The sequence below is a fragment of the Carassius auratus genome, chromosome 49 (genome assembly GCF_003368295.1).
Source record: "Carassius auratus strain Wakin chromosome 49, ASM336829v1, whole genome shotgun sequence".
Lineage (NCBI taxonomy): Eukaryota > Metazoa > Chordata > Actinopteri > Cypriniformes > Cyprinidae > Carassius > Carassius auratus.
Window position 1 is genome coordinate 9,808,400 of NC_039291.1, and position 22,674 is coordinate 9,831,073.

Consider the following 22,674-nt stretch of genomic DNA (forward strand, 5'->3'; position numbering starts at 1 on the left):
CAGCTGATAATGCAGATTTGTACATAATCAGTTGGCAATTGGTTCAAAAAGAATGAAAATTGTTTTTATAGTGTGCACAAGTGACTAGATTGATTGAGTTGTTTGGAGCACTTCAGATGTAATCTGGAAAATACCAAGTGCCTGAAAAAAACTGTCAAGTGGAATAAGAGAAAGTATTTTAACATCATAATTAAACACTACATTAAATAAAGAAATAAAAGAATGTGCTTTAGTAAGAGCCTAGAAGAGCAAAACTGAATGCATTTAAGTGCTTTGGTGTCACACAAGGCGTCTGCAAACATTTTTGCCGTTTCCAGTCTCCTTTTGTGTGAGTGTTTGTAGGTGCATGTTATTTCATTATCTCTGAATGTGTGCTGTTCGAGGTCATGATGGAAAGTATGAATTTAACAACTCTTTGCTTTCATGGCATGCTCGACAAGCCACCTTGTCTCTGGGAGGCGTGTGGATTTGTCTAATCTAATTTTGCTTTGCAGCTGCCTCGCTCTCTGGCATCAGCCCTTTGTGCTTCAAAGGCGAACCCACAGAAACTGAAATATGGAAGGAGTTATTTTGCTACAATTAATCCATGGCCCCAAGCAAATTCATAATTTTCACACTACTGATACGCTGGAGCCAGTGTCTTTGCACTTACTGCCTTTTATAGCTTTCTGAAACGTTCCAGTGCTCAGGCACGCTGAGTCAGAGGAGACATTCATTCTCATTTGTCAATTTAAATGACCAAACTAATCATGCTGGGGAACATCATGGAACATTTGTAACCCTATAGTGACAATAAAAGTCCATTAAATAGAGAAAGTCTCATATTGTTAAAGTGCTCTGGTCAGTTCCGTTGTTGGATTGGTTGCAAACAATGTGAACTTAATGTCTCAACCGTGAAACAGGGTTCAAATTCCACACATGCATTGCTTATATATTGCAAGGTACCCCGAAGTGGACCATTTAAAGTCTGGTTAATGATCAAACATGTTTAACCATTAATACACCATATATTTCTGTCATTCTTTGAAGACTAAGTGTCCACTATACTCTTTTTTTTTTTCATTCTTCGCTAGGGGTAAAAAGAGCATATGTGAAGTATGAGGGTCTTAACTTATTCAGCTTCACTGTCTCTCATTCAGGTGAATTATATCATGTACTACTTTGCCTTTGACAAACTTAAATGTTAAATGCAAATGAATAAATAAAATGTACATGATGAACATCTACCGAAAAACATTTCAGAAAAAAAAAAAACATCATAAATGATGTATTTGTATAAAATATAGTTTTTGTGCCAACATTTTGAGAACATTATTAAAGATCAAATAACGTTGTTAATGTATGCTCTGTTAATGTTACTGGAAGAACATTTGTTCATAACTTTGAGAGAACCTTGCTGAAAACTTTCAGACAATGTTCTGGCAACATTTCCTGATCTCTGGGTAGTCACTTTGGTAATAATTTAATATAGCAAAAAAAAAAAACATATTCTGAAGACATGTACACATTCTCACAGTCAGTACAAGGGTGCAGATGCAATATAACAGGAAGTGCTTCCTGTTCTATGAAACAGTAGATGTTCAGTGCTCAGCTGCATTCAATAGATCTGCTTCTGTTTTAAAAAAAGAGCATTGTGATGTGTGGATGAGTCCTGAATGCATATACACTACATCAGTATATCCTTCAGACCTTTCACTTCTATGGGCATCAATTTGTATTAAAAAGCAGACACATCCTGGCTCATAATTATTACTTTGGTTGTGCAAAAAAATGTAAATATGAACTTCTGCTGCTTTAATAAATAATACTGACTATGGAAACAAAACTCAGAAACTTAATAATCAATAATTATTCTTCTGTATAGAATTAAAAACCATGGTCTGAAACTGCAGTTTTATGTTCTGTCAGGGAAAACTTCTGTAAATGTGGACTAAGTACTATGCTGTGATAAGTTATGCAGAGCAAAATGTGGTGTTTGATGACAAAACATCCCAACAGCAGCAGGGAAACACGCAAGGCACACTTTGCAGCCATGCATGTGCTCTTAAAAAAAGAGAAATATTTCCTCTTTTAATCCAATAAATGCAAACCATCTGCATTACCAAAGAGGCATAATGATTACAAAAAAGTGCATAAGCGACACCAAACATATCGCATGACAGTCTTTTTCCATTTAATATGCTGTTTACCTCGATTTTCCATAATGATCATGACTGGTTTGGGTCAGACTCTATGATCACTGGTCAATAAGAAGAAGAATTAAATGCATTTTAACATTAAGTTGGGTTACTGTGTCCTTGCTCATTATAGGAACTTGAACCACTTTCTTGCTTCAATGCTTTCACCCCTTAAGGCAAATAACAAGGTTAAAGCCAAGGACACTCAGACAATGTTATGAGCAAGGCCAAGTCAGACGCGATGCATTAGACGAACAATTGCAATTGTTAATCTCAGGTCCTTCTTAAAAAACATTTAATTAATTGAGCTCCTAAGCTCTCATGTTCAGATGCCAATGGTTTTTGTTAAATTAAAAGAGGTACCTGAATAGCAGAATATACATACCTAAACTACATACAGAAATAACTTAATTGTGTATTAGAAAAGGGGAGGGGGGAAAGGAAATGTAATCTTCACTTTGCAGGAGTCCAGATGTCTATAATCAGTCGTCTATAATGGAAACTCAATTAAATGCTATATTCTGTCAGGAGATTGAAGGTAAATGTAGTTTGCACAATCAGTATTAGTCATTATCTTTCAGGATACAGGCCGTATTCACAAATCTGTTTACTATGGGCAATGACTTCCTATTGGTCATGTGAATAGAAAGTGAAAGTGAAATTGACGTGACATTCAGCCAAGTATGATGACCCATACTCAGAATTCGTGCTCTGCTTTTAACCCATTCAAAGTGCACACACACAGAGCTGTGAACACACACACACACACACACACCCGGAGCAGTGGGCAGCCATTTATGCTGCGGCGCCTGGGGAGTAAATATTAGAGTAAATGCTTTTCATAAGCCCATCCCCAAACTTGTCCTATGTATGCTGGCGCCTTATGTGAAATGTATATAAATATAAGTACAATACACTCTATGTGTATTATTTAATTTATTTCTACACTTTTTGTACAATGATGGAGGATGTTACTTTTTTGGTTTAAAAATACTTAAAATGTATCCTATTCTAACTATTCAACTATACGTAAGCCGCCTATTGTTTTTGTGGCTATCTGTACTTCTGTTCAGGGTTATTTTGGTTAACAAACTAAAACCATACAAAAATAGTTACTTTAAATAATATTAATCTTAAATTAAATTAGATATTGAAAAACTTTAACTTATTTTATTTCACTTAGTTGCCAAAGCTTGTACTTAACTAAAACCAAAAGCATTTTTTTCTGACTAGTTGCTAAAGCGACACCTAACCTCTCTCATTGTCATTTGTACTAAAGTAACTAAAACAAAAACTGAAATAAAAAATGATTAAAAACTATATTGACATTAAAAATCTAAAAATTACAGATTTAGCAAAAACTAATGTAAAATAAAAAATGAAAAATACTAAAATACAAATGAATTCAAAATTATTTTTAAAAAGTATATATTAAAAATAGTATCTTAATAATGCTAAATTAACACTGCTTTCAATAAATTGCTGATAAATGGCATATTGGGAAGTTGTTTTGAAAACTGCTTATTTTGGATTCCCTCTTTGAGATCTGTTTGAGGATATTTGTAATTGCTTAATAAATTGCTGTAAGATGTGTTGATTTTAATTATAATAATAATAAATATAATAATTATTTTTGGAGTTTGGTGGTGCTAGTGGCACAGGATTTGAAAACATTAATAACATGCGAGTATACAGGTGCTGGCCATATAAATAGAATATCATCAAAAAGTTTATTTATTTCATTAATTCCATTCAAAAAGTGAAACTTGGAAACTTGGAATTTTCTGAGATACTGAATTTGGGATTTTCCTTAGTTGTCAGTTATAATCATCAAAATTAAAAGAAATAAACATTTGAAATATATCAGTCTGTGTGTGATGAATGAATATAATATACAAGTTTCACTTTTTGAATGGACTTAGTGAAATAAATACACTTTTTCATGATATTCTAATTATATGACCAGCACCATGTATGTTTGCTGATAGAAGGCTAGTTTGTAAAAAAAAATCATATTCTTTTATGCATAATTTAACCATTTAAAATGCTGTGATGGTTCCGCTGCATGATATCATTTCATTTATTTGCTAATGGACTCTCTCCAGAGATAAATAAAGAGATATAGAAAAAAAAGAAAAACACAGCTGATTGCTTCATTGAAGTGACAAAAGAGATAGTTCACCTCTGTATTGTCAACAAATATGCCTGGGATCAAGCAATCTATTTCAGCCGAGCTGACATAAACATAGAATATTACATGGGTATGTAGTCAGGTGAACTGTACTGTGAGGCTGACCCTAAAGGTTCATTTAAAGCTCATATTATCATAAGTATTTGAGCTAAAAGGGGTTGAGGTCAGGCTTCCTACAGAAATTTTAGACTGACAAATGGAGCTGGAACACGTGTAAATGACTACGGGGAAAACTGAAGGCAAAGCAGATTTCAATGGAACACCACTCAGAAACTGTACAGCGTCTACGTGGGTTCGTTCACAGTCACGACAGCCACATATAACATGAAATAAGCTTACTTCTAAGCCTTATTGTCCCTGATAGTGGGTTCTGAAATGGAACATTTAAGACCTAAATATATTGCTTTACTTGCACTCAAGCTTAAATTCAAAAGCCTTAGTGGATGAAAAATCCTGTGTCACAAATCATCCATGACCATCCATCACTACTGCTTCTGCTTTTAGATCTACTTTGAAAATAAAGCTTAAATGGCAGAATAAGACATTCATAGGGAGGAATTTTACATGCCATCGTCAGGCCTCGTTCTCTTCTGTGTCGCCCCCTGTCAGTTCTGTGTGGAGTCGCGGAACAACTCTAAATCTCTTCAATTACTGCAGGTTTGATGTTTCGGTTCTCGTTCGAAATTCCTTTATGCTCCGTGCACCGGCATAAAGCTATTTAATTATTTTCAAGTTACTAGTGCAAGTCCACTATAAAACATGACGAAACACAATAAACTTTAAACGAAAATACTATTTATATTAAATGTCTTTTTTAAACAAAATTATTATGATCTAGACCTTTCTTTAGCCTATTTGTATCTCTTGCCTTACACACACACACACAAATATAGAGATGAATAAAATATATAAAAATTAAAGGTCTAGATGATAAGTTAGTATAAAAGTTTTTTTAATAAAATTTGTAATTATATTTCAGATATTAATGTGTGTCTTTTTAATAATTAAATCAAATAAAAGTTAAATATTTTTTTTTTTTAAAAAGTTAACCTAAAAGCTAATTCTGTAAATCCAGTAGCCTATTTTGTTTACACAGTATAAATTGGTCTTTATATGTGAAATAGGGCCCCTTGAAAGCTATCTACATATTTGAGGATCTTTAGAATTAAAAACTGAAAACATGTCTGTTAATAAAATAGTCCACGACTAAAGGCTTCCTCAAAAAAAAAAAAAAAAAAAAACCTGCAAGCGAGAACTCCAAACCGAATTTTCTTCATAGTTACGAGCATGAGGTTGATGTGTGTGCGTGTGTGTGTTGGGGGGAAAGTGGGTGTCGCTGTGTAGAATAATTATACGAGACAAGGGAGGTATTTTCTGACGGGTGGCTTGGCTTCACTCAACAACTCGAGGTTTGAGGACTGCTCTGCCTTCATCTGCAAGAGTCCCTTGAACGGATTCGAACTGGATTTTAGACAGGTAGGACCGGTCGTAATGTGGATATAATGTATCCAAACACACATTGTCTGCAGATTCTGAACTCTTAAGTGGAGCTATGATGATCTGCCTCCGGAGAGACGAGAAGGGTGCAAGCCACCACAGAAGCACCGCGGACTGTTGTTGTCTGAGAAATGATAACAAATGAACGACACGGAAAGGAACATGGTTGAAAGGACCAGTAAATTTCTGTTGATCGTCGTCGGATCAGTCTTCTTCATGCTGATTTTGTACCAGTACGTGGCGCCCGGGGTGATAAACTTCGGCTCCCCGCACGGGTATGAAGAGGACATGACCATTTTCCCCACTCCGGACCCGCACTATGTGAAAAAGTACTACTTCCCTATTAAAGATCTCGAGCGCAAGATAGATTTCGAAATCAAGGGGGAGGACGTGATTGTGTTTCTCCACATCCAAAAGACCGGCGGGACGACCTTCGGGAGGCATCTAGTCCAAAATGTTCGACTTGAGCTTCCTTGTGATTGTAGACCAGGCCAGAAGAAGTGTACTTGCTACCGTCCGAACCGAAAGGAGACCTGGCTGTTCTCTCGCTTCTCCACCGGCTGGAGTTGCGGCTTGCACGCGGACTGGACCGAGCTCACCAGCTGCGTCCCGGGGGTTCTCAACAAGAAAGAAAGCAAGTCGAATAAAACGAGGTGGGTTTGCTTGTTTCACCCTGCAAGTGCTGTAACGTTAGTCGCAAGGTTTTCCAAACATTCAGTGTCGCCGGGAGTTTAAATAGCATAAGTTACCTCTGAGAGATTCGGCGTAAGGGAGATTTGCAAAAAGTCTCAGATATTGGGATTGGCTGTGCCTATATTGATACTATTACCGTTTTAAACATTTTTTCTGTGTAAAATCTCCTCCGTATACATTTTCAGTTGTGCTTAAACCGTAGACTCTGTCTATTATTCTCGCTAAACCGTTCAAGTCGTTGTTTTTTCTCATTCAATATTACTGTATCAGTTTCAGGAAGGAAAATATACTTGAATCGGATACATTGTTATTGAAATAATATAGGTATGATCCGGTTAGGCAATTTAATTATATTATTATTATTATTATTATTTATTTATTTTATTTTTTTTTCATTTACTGCTTCATGACGGGATGAGGTTTCCACTTTAATTTAACTGAAGTTATGCTGGAAAAGTCCAAAGGGACATTCTACATTTTCCATTTTTTAAATGGGAGTTTCTTTTGTTTTTTAATCATTTTCATCAGACATGTAGCTATGTTATGATTTATAGCTAGAGTTCTTTAGCCATTAGTCTTGAGTTCACGGTAGTGGCACTGCAAGGCGTTTGCTAGAAATATTTACACATGCTGATGTTTGTACAAATGTCCATTTTTCAATAACCAGTTGTTAACTGTGAGAAATCATGGTAAAAGGGCCGACTTTTTAAGACCGTTCAGCCAACTCATCTGACATTTATCTTTAAAGTGTCCACTTCCAGAAGGGTTGAAGATGTTATTATGAGAGATTTGTTTGTAATTATTTATAAAATAATACATCATTTTTAGTTGTCACTTTTATGTAGAACTCTTATTTTGACCTGTGGTAATAGTTAATTGTTTCATCCCTTCGGGTTTGAAATTGTCCTTACTCAAATTAATATGTTAACCATAATTTTCTATAATGTCAAAGTTGCTGCAATATAATATAACTCTGTCCCTCTCTCATTGAATATTTTTCTTTCTTTCTTTTGGATGACAGTGGCACCACAATTGACTATAGTTATATTTTGGTATTCTTTTTCTCTTTTTTATGTAAAGGAAAGGATGCAGGGCTTGAACCTACAACCTTTCAGTTCATAGCTTGGAGCTTCAACCACCATGCTATATCTCCCCCTTTCTAACCCTGTGCGCCATTTCTCTGTGTTGAGCACAAAATAAAGTGGCTTGATTATGTTTATTGTCACAAGATCTAGAAAACCAAAGCAGTTGCAGGTTATACACAAGGAAGCTCTCCAGCTGTGTAACCAGTCAGACACGCAACAGGGTGTGTTTTAGCAGGCCTGCAGGGAGAGCTGAAATAACATGTTGATATCTTCCTATTCTGGACAACTTAGACTTCTTTCAAGACTTCTCTGTGCATTTGAAAATCACTGGCCTTAAATGTGATAATGGATACTGTTACTCATGTTTCAGAGTTACTAAGTGCAAGGAAAAAGGCATCCTAGAACTTGCCTTGGCTTTCACTTTCCCAGGTGGTTTTCTATGGACTTTTTTGATTCTGCCGGGGGAACTTTGTGGAATGCCTGTGCATTCCAATGTACTTTTTAGCAAATGGCCAATTAACCTCTTAAACCTTGAACTGACAACCTGTTCATTCATGATGGTGATGATGGTGATAGTACAAATGTGCACTTTTCAGTAAAAACTTTCTACATCCACAGGCATTGCAGCCGTTAAATAGCCAAATTCTGTCAACTGTACACTTGGTTGGTGAAAATTGGGATTTTCATGGGTGGTTATGTCCAGTCTCTGAGAAAGAGGGTTTAAAAGCTGGTCCAGCTAGCCTAATAGGTACCCTGTTGGCTGAGTGCATCACACTTGCCTTGACACAGGCCTAAGTGACTCGCACAACCAAGAGAACTGTCAGTTTTTACTGGATGAGCTCAACGGCCCCACACCATCAGCCACACTTACACTTAGGGCTGCAAAAAGGTGGAAAATTTCCAGTAAATTATGGAAACAATCCAGAAATTTTAAATATTCCAGAGATTTTTTGGAGAATTTCTGGAAATTTACCTAAAATGTTCCTCCCCTTTGCAACCCTAGTCAAACTTAAACAAGTGGAGTGCTGTTCACACTTCCCTGTTGTTGACATGTTTTCGTGTTATGGCACGACCCTTTTACCAGGTGTTTTGAAGGCAGATCGACATTCACGATGGAAAAAAATTGTGCAAACTGTAATGAAGCAGAGATCAGTTCCTCATTTTCTGCGCTTATGCTAGATCGTTCACCAGCTTAAGTTAACGTACCTAGTTTTCAACTCGTAAATTACACGTCACATTCTGATGTCACATGTCTTTACGGGACCTTTATGGGTTGTGTGTGAACGCACGCACATATACCAGGTAATCACTGGCAGTGTGAAAGGGGCAAATTCTAGCAACCCAGGAACAATTGCCGGAACACATTACACGTGTATTTTCTGGAATCGCAGTGTGAAAGAGGCTTGAGTGTCACGGCGGATGCCCAAATAAAATAATAAGGTTTTTGTGTCACGAAATGTAGTTTTGAGAGGTTTTTTTGTACTTGTTTAGACTTCAAATATGCAGTTTGTTTGTTGTTAAGATGTTGTCTATTTGAAAATTTGCTTCAGTGTTTTCAGAGATGTGAGCTCCAGGGCATCTGCTCATGAACCTGCCTAGAGCAGCCTCACCTCGGCCAGATCTTCATTTCAATTAAAATTTTGACTATCTTTGCCATCATCTACTTGCTGATTAAATTTTTTTTAATAAAAATATTGCTAAATGTAAGCAGCAAATCTGAAAAAGAATATCAATTTTTTTATGTTATAATGTTATAGTAATGTTGTAATGCCTAGATTACATTTTAGTATTTAAAATAAAATTATTGCAAGTTTTAAATGCTTCATTATTAATTTATTTATATATAGTAGTGTAGAATTTGAATTTTACTTAATACAGCTATTTATCAGCTCTAACATGAAATTAATATCATCTTACTGGCATCAGACAAAAAATTTACATCTGTGTAAAAACTTTTTGTGCTGCCTGAACATGAGAATTAGAGTTCACTGAAGTCTTGTTTTGACATTTTCAGTTTATATATAAATTCATCTGTTTCTACTCTAGTCGACTGACTATTGATTCTGCCAGAAGTAGTTGAACCTCTTGCTCTAATGGGTTTTATGGTGAGGGCAGTAGCTTGTTAAGATTATCATAAACTCCACACTAAAGGCTCATTATCTGTTCTCCCCCTGGGTAACATCTCAATGACACACACATTTGTATATATGTGTGTGTGTGTGCAGAGAGAGGGAGAGCAATTTGACTCTCAACCAAAAATAGAATAAGGTTAGTTGCACTTGAGGAAGATGTTGTAACTGATAGGTAGGATATGGTCTGTGCACTACTAAATTAATGTTGCAGCATGCAGTTGCATGGCGAGGAGTTATCTGAATGACTGGTCAAGGGGTTTAGCTTCATGGTGACTCATCAGAATTGCATTTGTGGCTGTGTTTCTTTGTGCATCTTGTGTTAGAAATACAGGAGATGCATGTACAAGTTAGTAAGCAGCCTTTAAAACATTTAGGCAAACTTAGCAGATTTCCCAGTGCGTCTGTAAAGAAATAGATTTCTTGTTTTCTGAAGAAAATGTGGGTGTGTGGACAAAAGCAGTCATCACAATACAAAGTTGATGCAAGGGTTGCTTCTATATTGTTTTGGATGGTTTTCCAAGTCAAAAGTAGCGGTTGACCGATATTTTTTGACAGCCAATGCCGATAGTTTGGAAAGCAGGGGGCCGATAGCTGATATAAAGCCGATGTAATTTCCTAAAATTATTATTTTAATTAAGATTTGATAAATTTGAAATCTTTTAATAATGGATTAAAAAAATATGAAAATAAACACACTTTGGAAGACAAAATATATTTTTTAAAATAAATATTTAATAAAAATGTAACTAAAACGCAAGTAAACTCTGTTACAAACAGGGCACTCAGAATTCTGGAAAGTTTGTGCATTGGGAATCATATTTTCTTAAATGAAGCCAGGATAACACTCATTTTACATACAGTACACTGTGAATATGAAATGAATATGACAGCGGGCAAATGCATTAAGCACAGCATAATTTTAAATCATTAAATTAAAAGTATAATGCATTCAATTCACATTGACCGACTGTCACGCAGAGAACACGCGATCAGGCTGGATAAAAATGCTCACGTTACAAGATATAACAGCTGGATTTCGTGAAATATTCATTAGCCATTCAAAGATTTGTTTAAATTATATAAAAGCGTGTTTGCTTTCTGCTGATGGCAAAAAATATTTTTACTAATAATTATTACTAATAATATAAAAGCAATCAATTTAATACTTTTTTTAGACTTTAATTCCTTGTTTTAACTGTTCTATCTGATTATTAGACCGATTTCTATCCGTATAAGACAGAACTGTTAACGACACCAGGGAACAAGAGAGAGAATGTGAGCTGTGTGCACATTCTCACTGGCGTCAAAATAAAAGTCCCGCCTCAAACACATCGGCCAAGCAGAAGAAAATATCGGCCAATGCTGAATTAGAAAAATGCCAAATATCGGCTGATATATATAGGCCTTGGCGATATATCAGTCGACCACTTGTCAAAAGAGCACATCTGTTGGCCTTTGACATTCTGTTTGTGCTTTGATTAAATGTATTTCTTTACTTTCTTTATTCACTCATTTTATTGTAGTTCCAAGGGAATTTCAAAGGTGAATAGTCATCAACAAACTACACTTAGTTGGTCATCGGTCATGTTAATAGCACAATCCGTGAACATTGCAACTTTAATGCTGAGCATTTTGAAGAAGACTCTGTATTCTGGCCCTTTGTTTAACCCATCACCCACACACCGTGTTAGTTTTCACCTAAGCACACAACTATTGACAGCCTTAAGTCCAGTCTGTCTGTAGCTTCTGGCAACAGAGTGTTTACATTGTCTGCATATTTTGAGAGTTGCTTATCTTAACGTTTATGCAGGACTGCAGTTAAAAAGCCTGTGAAAGCATCCATAAACCTTGTCATTATCAGATAATTAGATTGTTGCAGTAATGTTATTTAATAGTTGATGTGTTAAGTATCACCGCACCTCGGTGATGTTGTGCAGTTCAGAGTTGAGGTGCGATGAAATGCTGGCTGTCTCGATTTGGATCAGGCGTGATGGTGACATAGATTTAGACAGAGCTGCTTTTGTGCTAAATTTGGGTCTCTGGATCCACTGGGAACTGTTCAGGGATATTATGTCTAGTTAAGGTCTCTTTGTAGCTGGAATGCTTATAAGAGGATTTATGGACATAAATGCTGATAATCAGTTCGGAAGATCTTCAGCTTGAATTTCTAATACACCTATTAAGAAACTTGTGTGCAGCACAGGTTGATTTATGAATTGCTTTGCTTTATTCATGGTGCTTTTGACGCTTTGGGATAAACGGAGTAGAATGGAGAAACGGAGTTAAAATGGCTTCATTCAAGGATGTACTGTAATTAAAGTGCTTCATGTGTTAAACTGTAGCATCCGGAGAAAGCTATTTGTATTCCCAGTTCTCAGTGTCCAATGTGGGTATTAGGGCGATTTTTTTTAGACATAAGTGTTCATTGAATCGATTGTAAAGTCGATTTTCCATGTCTAAAAAAAGACCTTTCCTTTTTCAACGTCCAATAACGGACGAATGTAAAGAGAGCGCTGGAAACGCACAAGTCAGCAATATTTCTTATTTATTGGCATGAAGTTTCGTGCAGAATAACAAACAACAACAGGAGTGCAACATTCTCGAAAAAATATATATGCAGAGGGGACGGCTGCCATAACAAAAGAAAAACATCACTGCAGGCTTCAACCCGGCTGCATTTATGATTTAGGCAATTCAATTCAAAATCTCCAAGATTATTTTTAATAATGATTCAATCCATTTCAAACAACGGTTAAAAAAATGAAACTTTAAATGGACTTGAGAACAGGCCATGTGTGTTTTTTTTTATTGAACGTAACTGACATAAGGCTAGGGCCATTACAAATTTATTGGACTGGAAAACAAGTCGATCAACATTGTCGGGGTCCAGAGCAGTGCATTTTTAATCCACTAATGTCCAGCTGTTGAGAAGACGTGCTCCGACCGCACTGATGTACCAGGGACACTCGGGTACAGCTGCGCAAGGTGGGGGTATTACTGCCAATTTTCCATCACCAAAGCCGGTCGCTCACAGCTTGCAATGGTCCTTTTCATAACTCAGAATCTCCTGTAACTAAATGCGCGAATGAGGCGAATTTGCTTGTACCGCGGTAATGTTAGCCTAATGTTAAACCTTAAAATGATTAAAGTTGTTATTTAATATTTAAGTAATCATTAAATGTTTGTAATTGTATTTCGAAACTGATGCATTGCAATTTAAAAATGCTTTTAAAAGAAGCCTTTTATGCTTTCCAATGCTGCATTTATTTGATTTAAAATGATGTGAAAGTAGTATTATTGTGAAATAATATTTTAATAAAAATAAAAAAAACACTATTCTAAATGACTACTTTTTAAAGGTCCTTCTTTTTGCTTTTTGCTCTTGATTTAATGTAGTTTTGCCATCTGCCAGTTGGCACTAACTGCTAAACATAACCAGCCAACAATTAAAGCAATGAGCAATGGCAACACGGGGTCAGGAAACCATAGGATCAGAGGTTATAAATGGAATCCCAATGGATGAATCCTCTTTGCCACACTGGTGTAATCTTGGAGAAGGTGCACAGACTGGTAATAATAGTGGTGCTGGCTGTGGGATGTGATTTACTGTGAGCTAGAGAGACAGGACAGCAGTCTGTGAGGGAACAGGCCAGCGGTAAGCCACTAACTACCTGTCCGCAGAGACAAATGATTGCCAAATTCTCTCAGACTTTCCCCCGCTCTTATTTTCTCATTGTGCTCATTGCCTTCCTCACTGTATCTACTCCTCTCACTTTATAGCTTCTCTCTCCCTATCCTTCTCTGTGAGCGTGACTGAAGTGTCTCTTTTAATGTAAAACTACACAAATATAACCATTTTCTTTTGTATTGCTTGTTAAGTAAATAATGTTGGCAGATTAGGGTAAACTACTATATAAATTGTGGTTCCCTTACATATGGGTTTAATGCAGAAGTCCCTTTAACCCTTTAAGGTATGGATTTCCTGTGGTAGGCATGAAACTGGATGAGCAGTGGTCTGTAGCAGCGGTGAGAAGCAGGAGGTTCGTCTCTAAATTCTCTAAACTCTAAACGGTTCAGTGAGAGCCACTCAGAGACACTTTGGAGATAATTGGAGGACTTTTCTCTTCAACCTCACTCGTCCTTTAGATGATTTATCTTAAAATATGACTGTAGTGCTGGTAAAATTTGACACTGATATCACACATTCAGACCCACTTCTGGGTCTGAAGTCTCATGTAGCCTTTTGAAGAGAGCCTTTAAGAAATTGTTACTTAAAATAAATGTCAACTGAAATAAAAACATAAAAAAAAAATGATATAATTTCAAATTTGGTGTAGTTTAACTTGAAATGCAAAAATAACTAAAACTAATAAATAAAAATTATTCTAAACTATAAACACACTTATTCTAAGCACCTTGATTGAGATTCCGAGTGAACCGCACTATTACCAAAACGTGACATGTAAACTCTGCTGATCACGTATTGGCCGGAGAGAATCGTATACAAAACCCAACAGGTTCGCCAGATTTAAATCAGCACATCTAGCAAAGGCTCGAACACAACTATTTTGAACAAGCGCACCTTTTTTTAACAATTTTTGTTTTCTGGTGCTGATACACAGATGTTCCTCTTGTTGGTAGCAGAGGGAGCATATCCAGCGAGAGCTTGATGATGCAACGCGGAATGAATGTTTAGGAGTCATGGCAGTAGAGGCGGTGCAACTATAACGATGTGAATAATCACACCCACTCTAAAGTGATACTAAACTGCAGCGGAAAAGCAAACCAAGCCCGAGCTGTGCTGTACTGAGTCATACCACGCAGTGGAAAAGCGCCATTAGATTCTTGTGGGTCTCTCAGTATTAAGGTCAGTTTATGAGGGGACACGCCTGAACCTTGGGACGTTGGCTGTGTCAAGTGGCCACACATGGCATGATAGCATAGCACACAGCCATGCCCCTGTGAGCCGGGACAGCCTTAGTGTGTTAATCCAATCAGATCAGCAGGGTATTAGAGACCGTTGTCTCCAAAGAAGACCATGGAGTTATGCTAATCTCTTTAGTGATGAGTGCTGGGGCCAGAGCGTCTTTCTCTAGTGAGATGCAGACAGACAGTTGGTTCCTGTTTTGAGAGGGTTATTTAATGCAAAAGCGAACATCCATGATGATGTTGCATGCTTTAGGACTACATAAGCCCCTTTCACACTTCACGTCGGACCCGCAATATTTCCGGAACATTGCCGGGTCGCCTTCTGTGTGAAAGCAACCACGTCCCGGAATTGATTACCGAATTGAACCCGGGTAGGGGACCTAGTAACAATGAGGGGTTTGACCCGGGACGAGCGCTGTGTGAACAAAAGCCAGATCTAATTCCGTGACGAAGTGATGACGCGCGACTCTTTTAGCGGCTGTTTTGAAGGAAGATCAACATTCGCGACGAAAACATATGTGTAAACTGTAATGAAGCAGAGATCAGTTAGTTCCTCACTTTCCGCGCTGACGCAGAGACCGTTTGCTTGCTTCAGTGAAAGTATAACGTGCCTAGCGTTTTTGACTCGTACATTACACGTCACGCACTGATGTCAATGTTAATACACAGAGCCATTGTTAACTGAGAAGATGCACCAAAAAACGCTGAAAATAAAGTGGATTTGCGCATCTTCTCTATTAACAACAGCTCTGTGTAGTAACAGCTGCTCTATGTGAAATCACGCAGCTGATGGAATTAACCGCTGATAACTGGCTTTACTGATGAGATGCGCATAACGATCGGCTGATGGTGATCGGAGCACCCCTACTTCTAATTGAGAAAAGTTCCATTAAACAAAAAGTGCTGGAACTGAATGATGTTCCAAATGACGTGGACAAATGATTCCAATGAGTTTGTTCTCCTTAGTGAAACATATGGCACAACCATTGTGGTCTGATTCCTAGAATAATGATTCTTAGTCATTTCTTTTTAGTAAATCAGAAATATACAGCACATTTAGTGTGGAATGATTTCCAAATGAGTGAATATAATAGATTGGGTCATTTTAGTGAATCCGAAACATACAGTACAGTGCAATCAGTGTAATCCGATTCCTGGTAGAATTAATCTTATGAACTGGTTCTTTTTATTGAATCAAAAACCTACAGCACAACCAGTGTAATCCCATTGAGTTTGTTAATTTTAGACAATTAGAAAAATGCAGAGCAACTAGTGTAATCCGATTCCTAAAACGAAAGTATCTTATAAACTGGTTCTTTTTAGTGAATATAAAACATGCAGCGCAACCAGTGTAATCCAATTCCTGAATGAATGAATCTTATGAGCTGGTCCATTTTAGTCAAGTAGAAACATTCAGAGCAACTGGTGTATTCCGATTCCTGAGTGGATGAATTATTATGAGCTGGTTCATTATAGTAAATCAAAAACTTTGAGCACAACCTGTGTAGTCTGATTCCCAAACAAATGATTCATCTGAATTGGTTCTTCTAGTGAATACAAATACCACATGCAACAATGAGTCCTAATTGTGAGTCACTGACTGATGTATTTAAAGATGCATATTATGTTTATTCCTTTCAAACACTGAAAATGTTGTCAATGAAACCGTTAAAGAACTAAAATCGAATTGAAACCTATGGACATCAGTGTCACGAAAAGGGCACACTTGAAAGTCCTTTTTTAAATATGAAACTCCTTGTCCTTACCAAACTTGTTCTGCATGAAAGTTAAAAAATTGATGCTTGCAAATGCATTACACTTTTAATGGCCAAAAGTCCTGCTCGAATACGCCCCTCGCTGCCTCAGTGACTAGATGACTGATCTTCACATCATTTGCCGGGACTCAGTGCTGTATGAAATTGAATTCAGGGTAAGTATAAACCACAATATGGGGATTTAGAAGCTGATTATTGTATTCTACTGTGTTATCAGTTACTCCCTTCAGGAAAAGCAGGCTTAAACCAAAGCAAACGCACACTGACTTCACCACACAGGAAGTACACGAAAGCTCACCGGTCGATCTGTAAAATAAAAGATTCCCTCACGATCTTTGTTCCTATCATCCTCATCTAGCATCAAGGACGTGAGGGGGATGAGGAATTCTTGTGTTAGTAATCATGACCGTTGTTCTTTTTCAGCTTTAACTCAATCATTTTGCTACAAACTTTGATTTTCTTGGGCCTCATTTGTCTTTGTGTGTCTGCTGTGAATGACATCTCACTTAGCACGTCTTCAGATCTATACCGGTGCGCACAGGAAATGCGAAGTCCTGCTGTCCTGCACTAGATTGATGCTCTACAAGGGCAAATTACAAGGTAATGAGTGGTTAGCAGGAAACACTCTTTAATTACGGCTTGATGGTCTTGAGTAAGTCTGAAGGACAGCTATGGATTGTTGTGAGCCTGTCTATGCATGTCTGGATGTTTCAAGTAGCGGCTTGAAACCGTCTCACACTTTCTCCTGTATTTTTAGTCTATTCCAAATCTGGAGGTTCATCTCAAGGCGGACTAATAATAGCCCAGGGGCCTATTATGACAATGACGTGCAATCTGTCTCTTTCTACTGAACGGCTGGCAGGGCGCAAGCAGACTGCAGAGATTCGGCTCATGCTAGCTGCGATACCCTCATTAAAGTGTGGTCTTATTAAAATATGTGAAAACCGGTGATGAAGGAGAGCAGTTTGTGCGGGAACGATGACAGAACCAAAGCTGTGAACCAAATGGTTGCTCCCAGTGGGATTTCATTATCGAATTGTCGAGCACATGTCAACATATTTACACATGCACACTTAGTGGTGTGTGTAGGATTTTTTTGCTTTGCTTTTTTTGGCTACATTCGGACGTCATTGGTGACATTGGGAAGCACAGGCTGTGTTACCCACAACTGTGTCCACACAGAATCCGCACACTTTTTTTACATTTTCCATACTGGTTGTGGATGGAATTTATTTAAATATGATCATTTTAAACAGAATTTTAGCTTTTTGCTTTGGCACATGGGGGAACATGTGAGAGAAATACTAAATGAAAGCACATTCACTCTCTGACAGAAGATGGCGCAAAACTGCAGAAAATGCAGCCATTACATTGGAAACCCCATAAATAAAGCTACTTTCTAAAACATATTTCAATTATTTAAATAGCCATTGAGATCTGTGGATTTGCTATGGTGTTCATCACAGCGCCAAATAATTACATATTTAGCCTTAATAGGCTATTCATTTTCAAACTTTTTCTTTTCATTTTAATCTAGACTACAACATGCCCAATGAAAAATTCTTCCGAACATTCATAAATCTTAGGTATTCCAATATTTAATAGCACTTTGTTAAAATGGAAAGTTGCAACTGTATTATTTAATGAGCTAACATGAACTAAGATTATTGTATTTTTTTTTAATAACTTCAGTAGCAAATGTCGCTATTGCTCATTGGGAATGTTAATGGTTAACGAGTGAGGTCTTATTGTAAAGTGATAACTATTGGTATTTATAGTTCTTTTGTGCACTAATCTGTGTAAATCGTTTAACTTTTATATATTTTTCTGTATTGCTTTATTGTATTTAAAATATTGAGTTATTTTTGTTGTAAGATAAAAGTTATTAAACCTGTTTAAATACTGTATTATGATCACATTTCAATATCGTAATAATACCGTATACCAGGTGTGTGTTCACGGTAGAGGTGGGAATCTTAAGGCACTTAACGATTCGATCCGATTCCGATTCTGGGAGGAACGATCCGATTCCCAAAACGATTCTTAATTAATTATTCTGCTGTGCAAAAAATACTTGAAACTTTTTATTTTAACCAAAATTGGAGTTACTATGCTTTTTGTATATAGTTAGAATATCTGTTTGACAGTATTGCCAAATTAAAAATGATTATTAATATTTATTTTTCAATACTTTTACACTCACTGTAGAGTGCGGGGACAGCCGTCTCACTAAAATAACGACGTGAGGGCAAAGTGTATCGTGGCTCAAGTACCTGTAACATCGTGCGAAATCCATGGTTTTCCACAACGGAGTACGGGCGCAGATCTTTGGCAATAAAACCTGCCACTGATCGGGTAATTCGTCTTGCCTTTTCAGAATTCGGTGGAAGCTTTGCTACTTGATCCAGGGTCCTTTGAATGTAACCGGGAGTGTTCGTGATTGGAGGAGTGGAAGTGGAACCGCGTAATATGTTTCTTCATGTTAGTCGTGTTGCCGAAATATTTGAATTTGGCGCTACAGACTTTGCACACAGTATGGCTTTTATCAACGACACCTTCGGTGTCTTCAGAAAATCCAAAATGTTGCCACACATCCGATTTTAAATGAGATGGTGCAGGTCGTAGTTTGTCCATTTTATCTTAAACGAAGCTAATTCATCAGCATATGAACGGTCGTCCATCACCGCCTTTTTTGTTTGTTCACGTGAGTCTTGACAGCGCTCGCATTTGAATTGAACACAGAATCGTTCTGAATTTTTGAGAATCGATTCTGGATCGTTAGATAACGAATCGCGATGCATCGATGCATCAAGCTTTTCTCCCACCACTAGTTCACGGTGTGTGTGAGTGCACTTTGGATGGGTTAAATGCAGAGCACAAATTCTGAGTATGGGTCATCATACTTGGCTGTATGTCACATCACTTTTTTACTTTTTTTCAATATATCTATCAGTAGTGCAGGACTTTGTATATATTGACCAAGCTGTGGGTCAGTTGAAGGAAGTGTTGTAAAGTTGACAGGAATAAGGTTTCTGCAGTAAGGAAGTGCCTGGATAATGTGCAATGGTTGAGAAGAATGAGGTCTTCCAGAACAAGTTCGTCACAGAGTTTGCGTATAGTTATTTTAGAGCAGCATGTTTGGCTCTGATTCATTGGATTCACTCTTCCGCAGACGTTTGCCTCCCACTGCCTCTGATATGCTCTGCCAGTCTACATGCGTACAGTAATTCCAGGCTCCCTACGGTTGTTACTGGCTTTACCGTGAGTCCTGGACACAGATCCCGCAAGACTGCACCAGATTGATTCATTTTGCATGCTGTAAATCTTCCCGCACCTCTTCTAATGCCCTGAGAACAGAACTAGGATAGACAGCTATTTATTACCCCAACAGCGGGGCATCCAAACCCACCTGTGACACAGTCGATTCTCAGCACAATCCGCATCTGTTATCCCGAAGTGTAAGATGTTAAATAAAGAAAAGGAAAGGCTGAGCATGTGGAAACTGATCATTTGGCTTGATTCTAGTGTTTGTTTTTTCCCCCATGTTGTTGCTGAGCAGATGTCCTCGGCCAGCTAGAATTGGATTCCGTGAAATTTGGGCTGGCATTGTGTTATTAGACATCTGGATGCTGTTGCCTGATATTTGGCTGTGTGGCAGTTGAGGGATTTAAACCAGCAAATTTTTCGATTTTTGAGCCACTTGCACCCACGGTTGAAAGCTAAACGCTAGAAGTAACATCTGATAAATCGAGGGAGATGGAGCATATGCTGGGAAAACAAAAGCTTAAACTCATATTTTACAGGTTTCCACCTTCCTGATCCTGAAACATAAACCTAGTGTGATTGGGAGAGAAGGAAAACCAATGTGCACATCACTAGATATTATTACCCATTTATGGTACTATTTATACCTCTGCTGGGCCTGCAGAGTACATAGGGGAAGTGAGGTCATATATGTTGGGATTGTAGGAGACTGGTGTACATTCTCCTGAACATGTTTTATTTATTAATAATACTATGATGGAGGTCAGTAACAGGCACTTTTCTGCACATAGAGGAGGCGTTGAGAGCACCGGCTTGCCTGCAGCGATTTGGATGATGTGGGTTGGTTTTGGTTTATGCTCCTACCTGGACTTGGATCAGAAAGGCAACAGGCCATAACAGGCTTTCAGTGGGTTGGTCCCAGGGTTAGGTTTGAGCTGTGTGAGCAGGCCCAAGGGTTGTTGTTGGTGTTGAAACTTGAAGAGGAACGGGAGAAGGAGAGAGAAAGGAGTGATAAATAGATAAACCGTGCCACATTGATAAAAAGATTTGCATTGACCTCCAAAACTGTCTGTGAAGAGTAATTGTGGGAAAAGATTAATGGTCTCCTGCCTCCCTCTAAAGTCACAAAATGACTGTTTGTATCTCCGTCTGTCTGTCTATTAGGGCTGTGACGGTTGCCACCATGGTTGTCTCCTGCCACCGGCGGTAGTGCACGTGACGACACACACGCTATAGCAAGCTTAATACAAAGTTTTGTATACAAGTGTAATAACAGTAATAGTTGCAAATTTTATGGTAAGTCTATGGTAATTCACAAATTACCTCAAACACCATACACAGTGTTTCCTTTAGATTGACAGGTTTGAGCATAGGAAAATACAGTTTATGCATTCAGCAAAGTAATTTAGTGTTGGGTGATGGACCTTGTTGGGAAACTAAATACTACATCACCGATCTGGAGCCATCTCTATTTATGTCACCCATTTGCATTTGCACGTTCCCGTGATTGCAAATGCCTGGCTGGTCAGGTTTGGTGAGGCTTTCTCCAAACTGGCCAAATACAAAAAGACGAAATATATAAACGATAAACGAAAGATGTTAACAAGAAATATGGCAATGATTCCTATTTCAAAGAGAGCGTGCAAATGAGAAGTTAATGAGCTTGCTTGGTGGCGGAAAAGTAAACCGGACACAACACAACCGCGTTGCAACAGGTTTAGTCTGTCTAATGTCTACACAGGACATTTGAACTCTGTGTCAGTACCTCATAGACCGGACGGGGGATTTATCATGTAGTGTCATGCTGCATCCAGTGTAACATCATTGATTATAATGAGTATTTTGTCGCGCTGCGTCGCTCGCATCCGTATTTAACTTTCTTATTTAGGCTACTTGTTTAACTGTTTTATTTCTTTGATATTTATTTTTGTGTTTTGCAGGTGGCATTCACTGATGGAAGTGCTCAAATAAACACGAACTGATGAGTTTAAATAGGGTGTGTTAGATGAGTGAGACAGTGCTGGGCTGATTTCAGAGATGTGTATAAATATATATATATCTATATATATATATATATATATATATCTATATATATATATATCTATATATATATATATATATATATATATATATATATATATATATATATATATATATATATATATATATATATATATATATATATATATACTGTATATAATATATCTAAAATATATTACATGCTTACACAGTTTAAGTCAGCTTTAATCACCTTTTTGATAATTCCATGACTTAACTGACCACGACACTGCATGCACATAGTTTATTTTGTGGTTTGATATGAAAGGATATGCACCGGCGCCTTTGAGAACAGGACCGTTTCCGCGCTCGCTCAACTTGCACACTTACCAATCAAACAGCCGCGTTGCGCGTTTCAGTCTCTCAAAAACCAGTTCGAGAGAGAGAGAGAGCAGGCTAATAATCAACTTAGATATGGATACATTTCTGCTTGGCCTACATGTTTGCATCTTTATCTTTTGCTGGTTTGCAAGCCACTCACACATTTGTTTAGTGAAGTTCACTAAACATTAAGACTTGCTAAAAGAGTTCTGCGTAATGAAAATGTGCGCATTGAATTGATTCAGTCATGTTCAAATGATCACTAAACGTTTGTCATGACATCTCTCTGTTTGTATGATAAATATTATTTTAGAAATTAATAATTATTTTAGTTTAACACGGCATACTTGTTCAGTGATAACTATGAAAAATGATACGAAAAATGTTGTGATTGTTACAGACACAAATACAAATACTGGCTGTCACATGAAAATGTTAATGTAATATCATAATAGTTTTGAATATATATATATATGTAATTGTTGCATATGGCTATGAATTAAAAGCATTTATTGATCACAATGAAGGCATCAAGGGCTATTTGACCAAGAA

General features: G+C 37.4%; 1 protein-coding gene across 1 annotated transcript in view; it reads left to right on the plus strand.

The window, feature by feature from the left end:
- Positions 1–5,672: 5,672 nt before the first annotated feature.
- LOC113066146 (heparan-sulfate 6-O-sulfotransferase 1-B-like) overlaps positions 5,673–22,674 on the plus strand; it is a 50,580-nt gene continuing 33,578 nt past the window's right edge. The window contains exon 1 of the mRNA XM_026237837.1: positions 5,673–6,518. Coding sequence (XP_026093622.1) covers positions 6,007–6,518 — 512 coding nt within the window. The 5' untranslated portion in view covers positions 5,673–6,006. The remainder of the gene's footprint in view (positions 6,519–22,674) is intronic.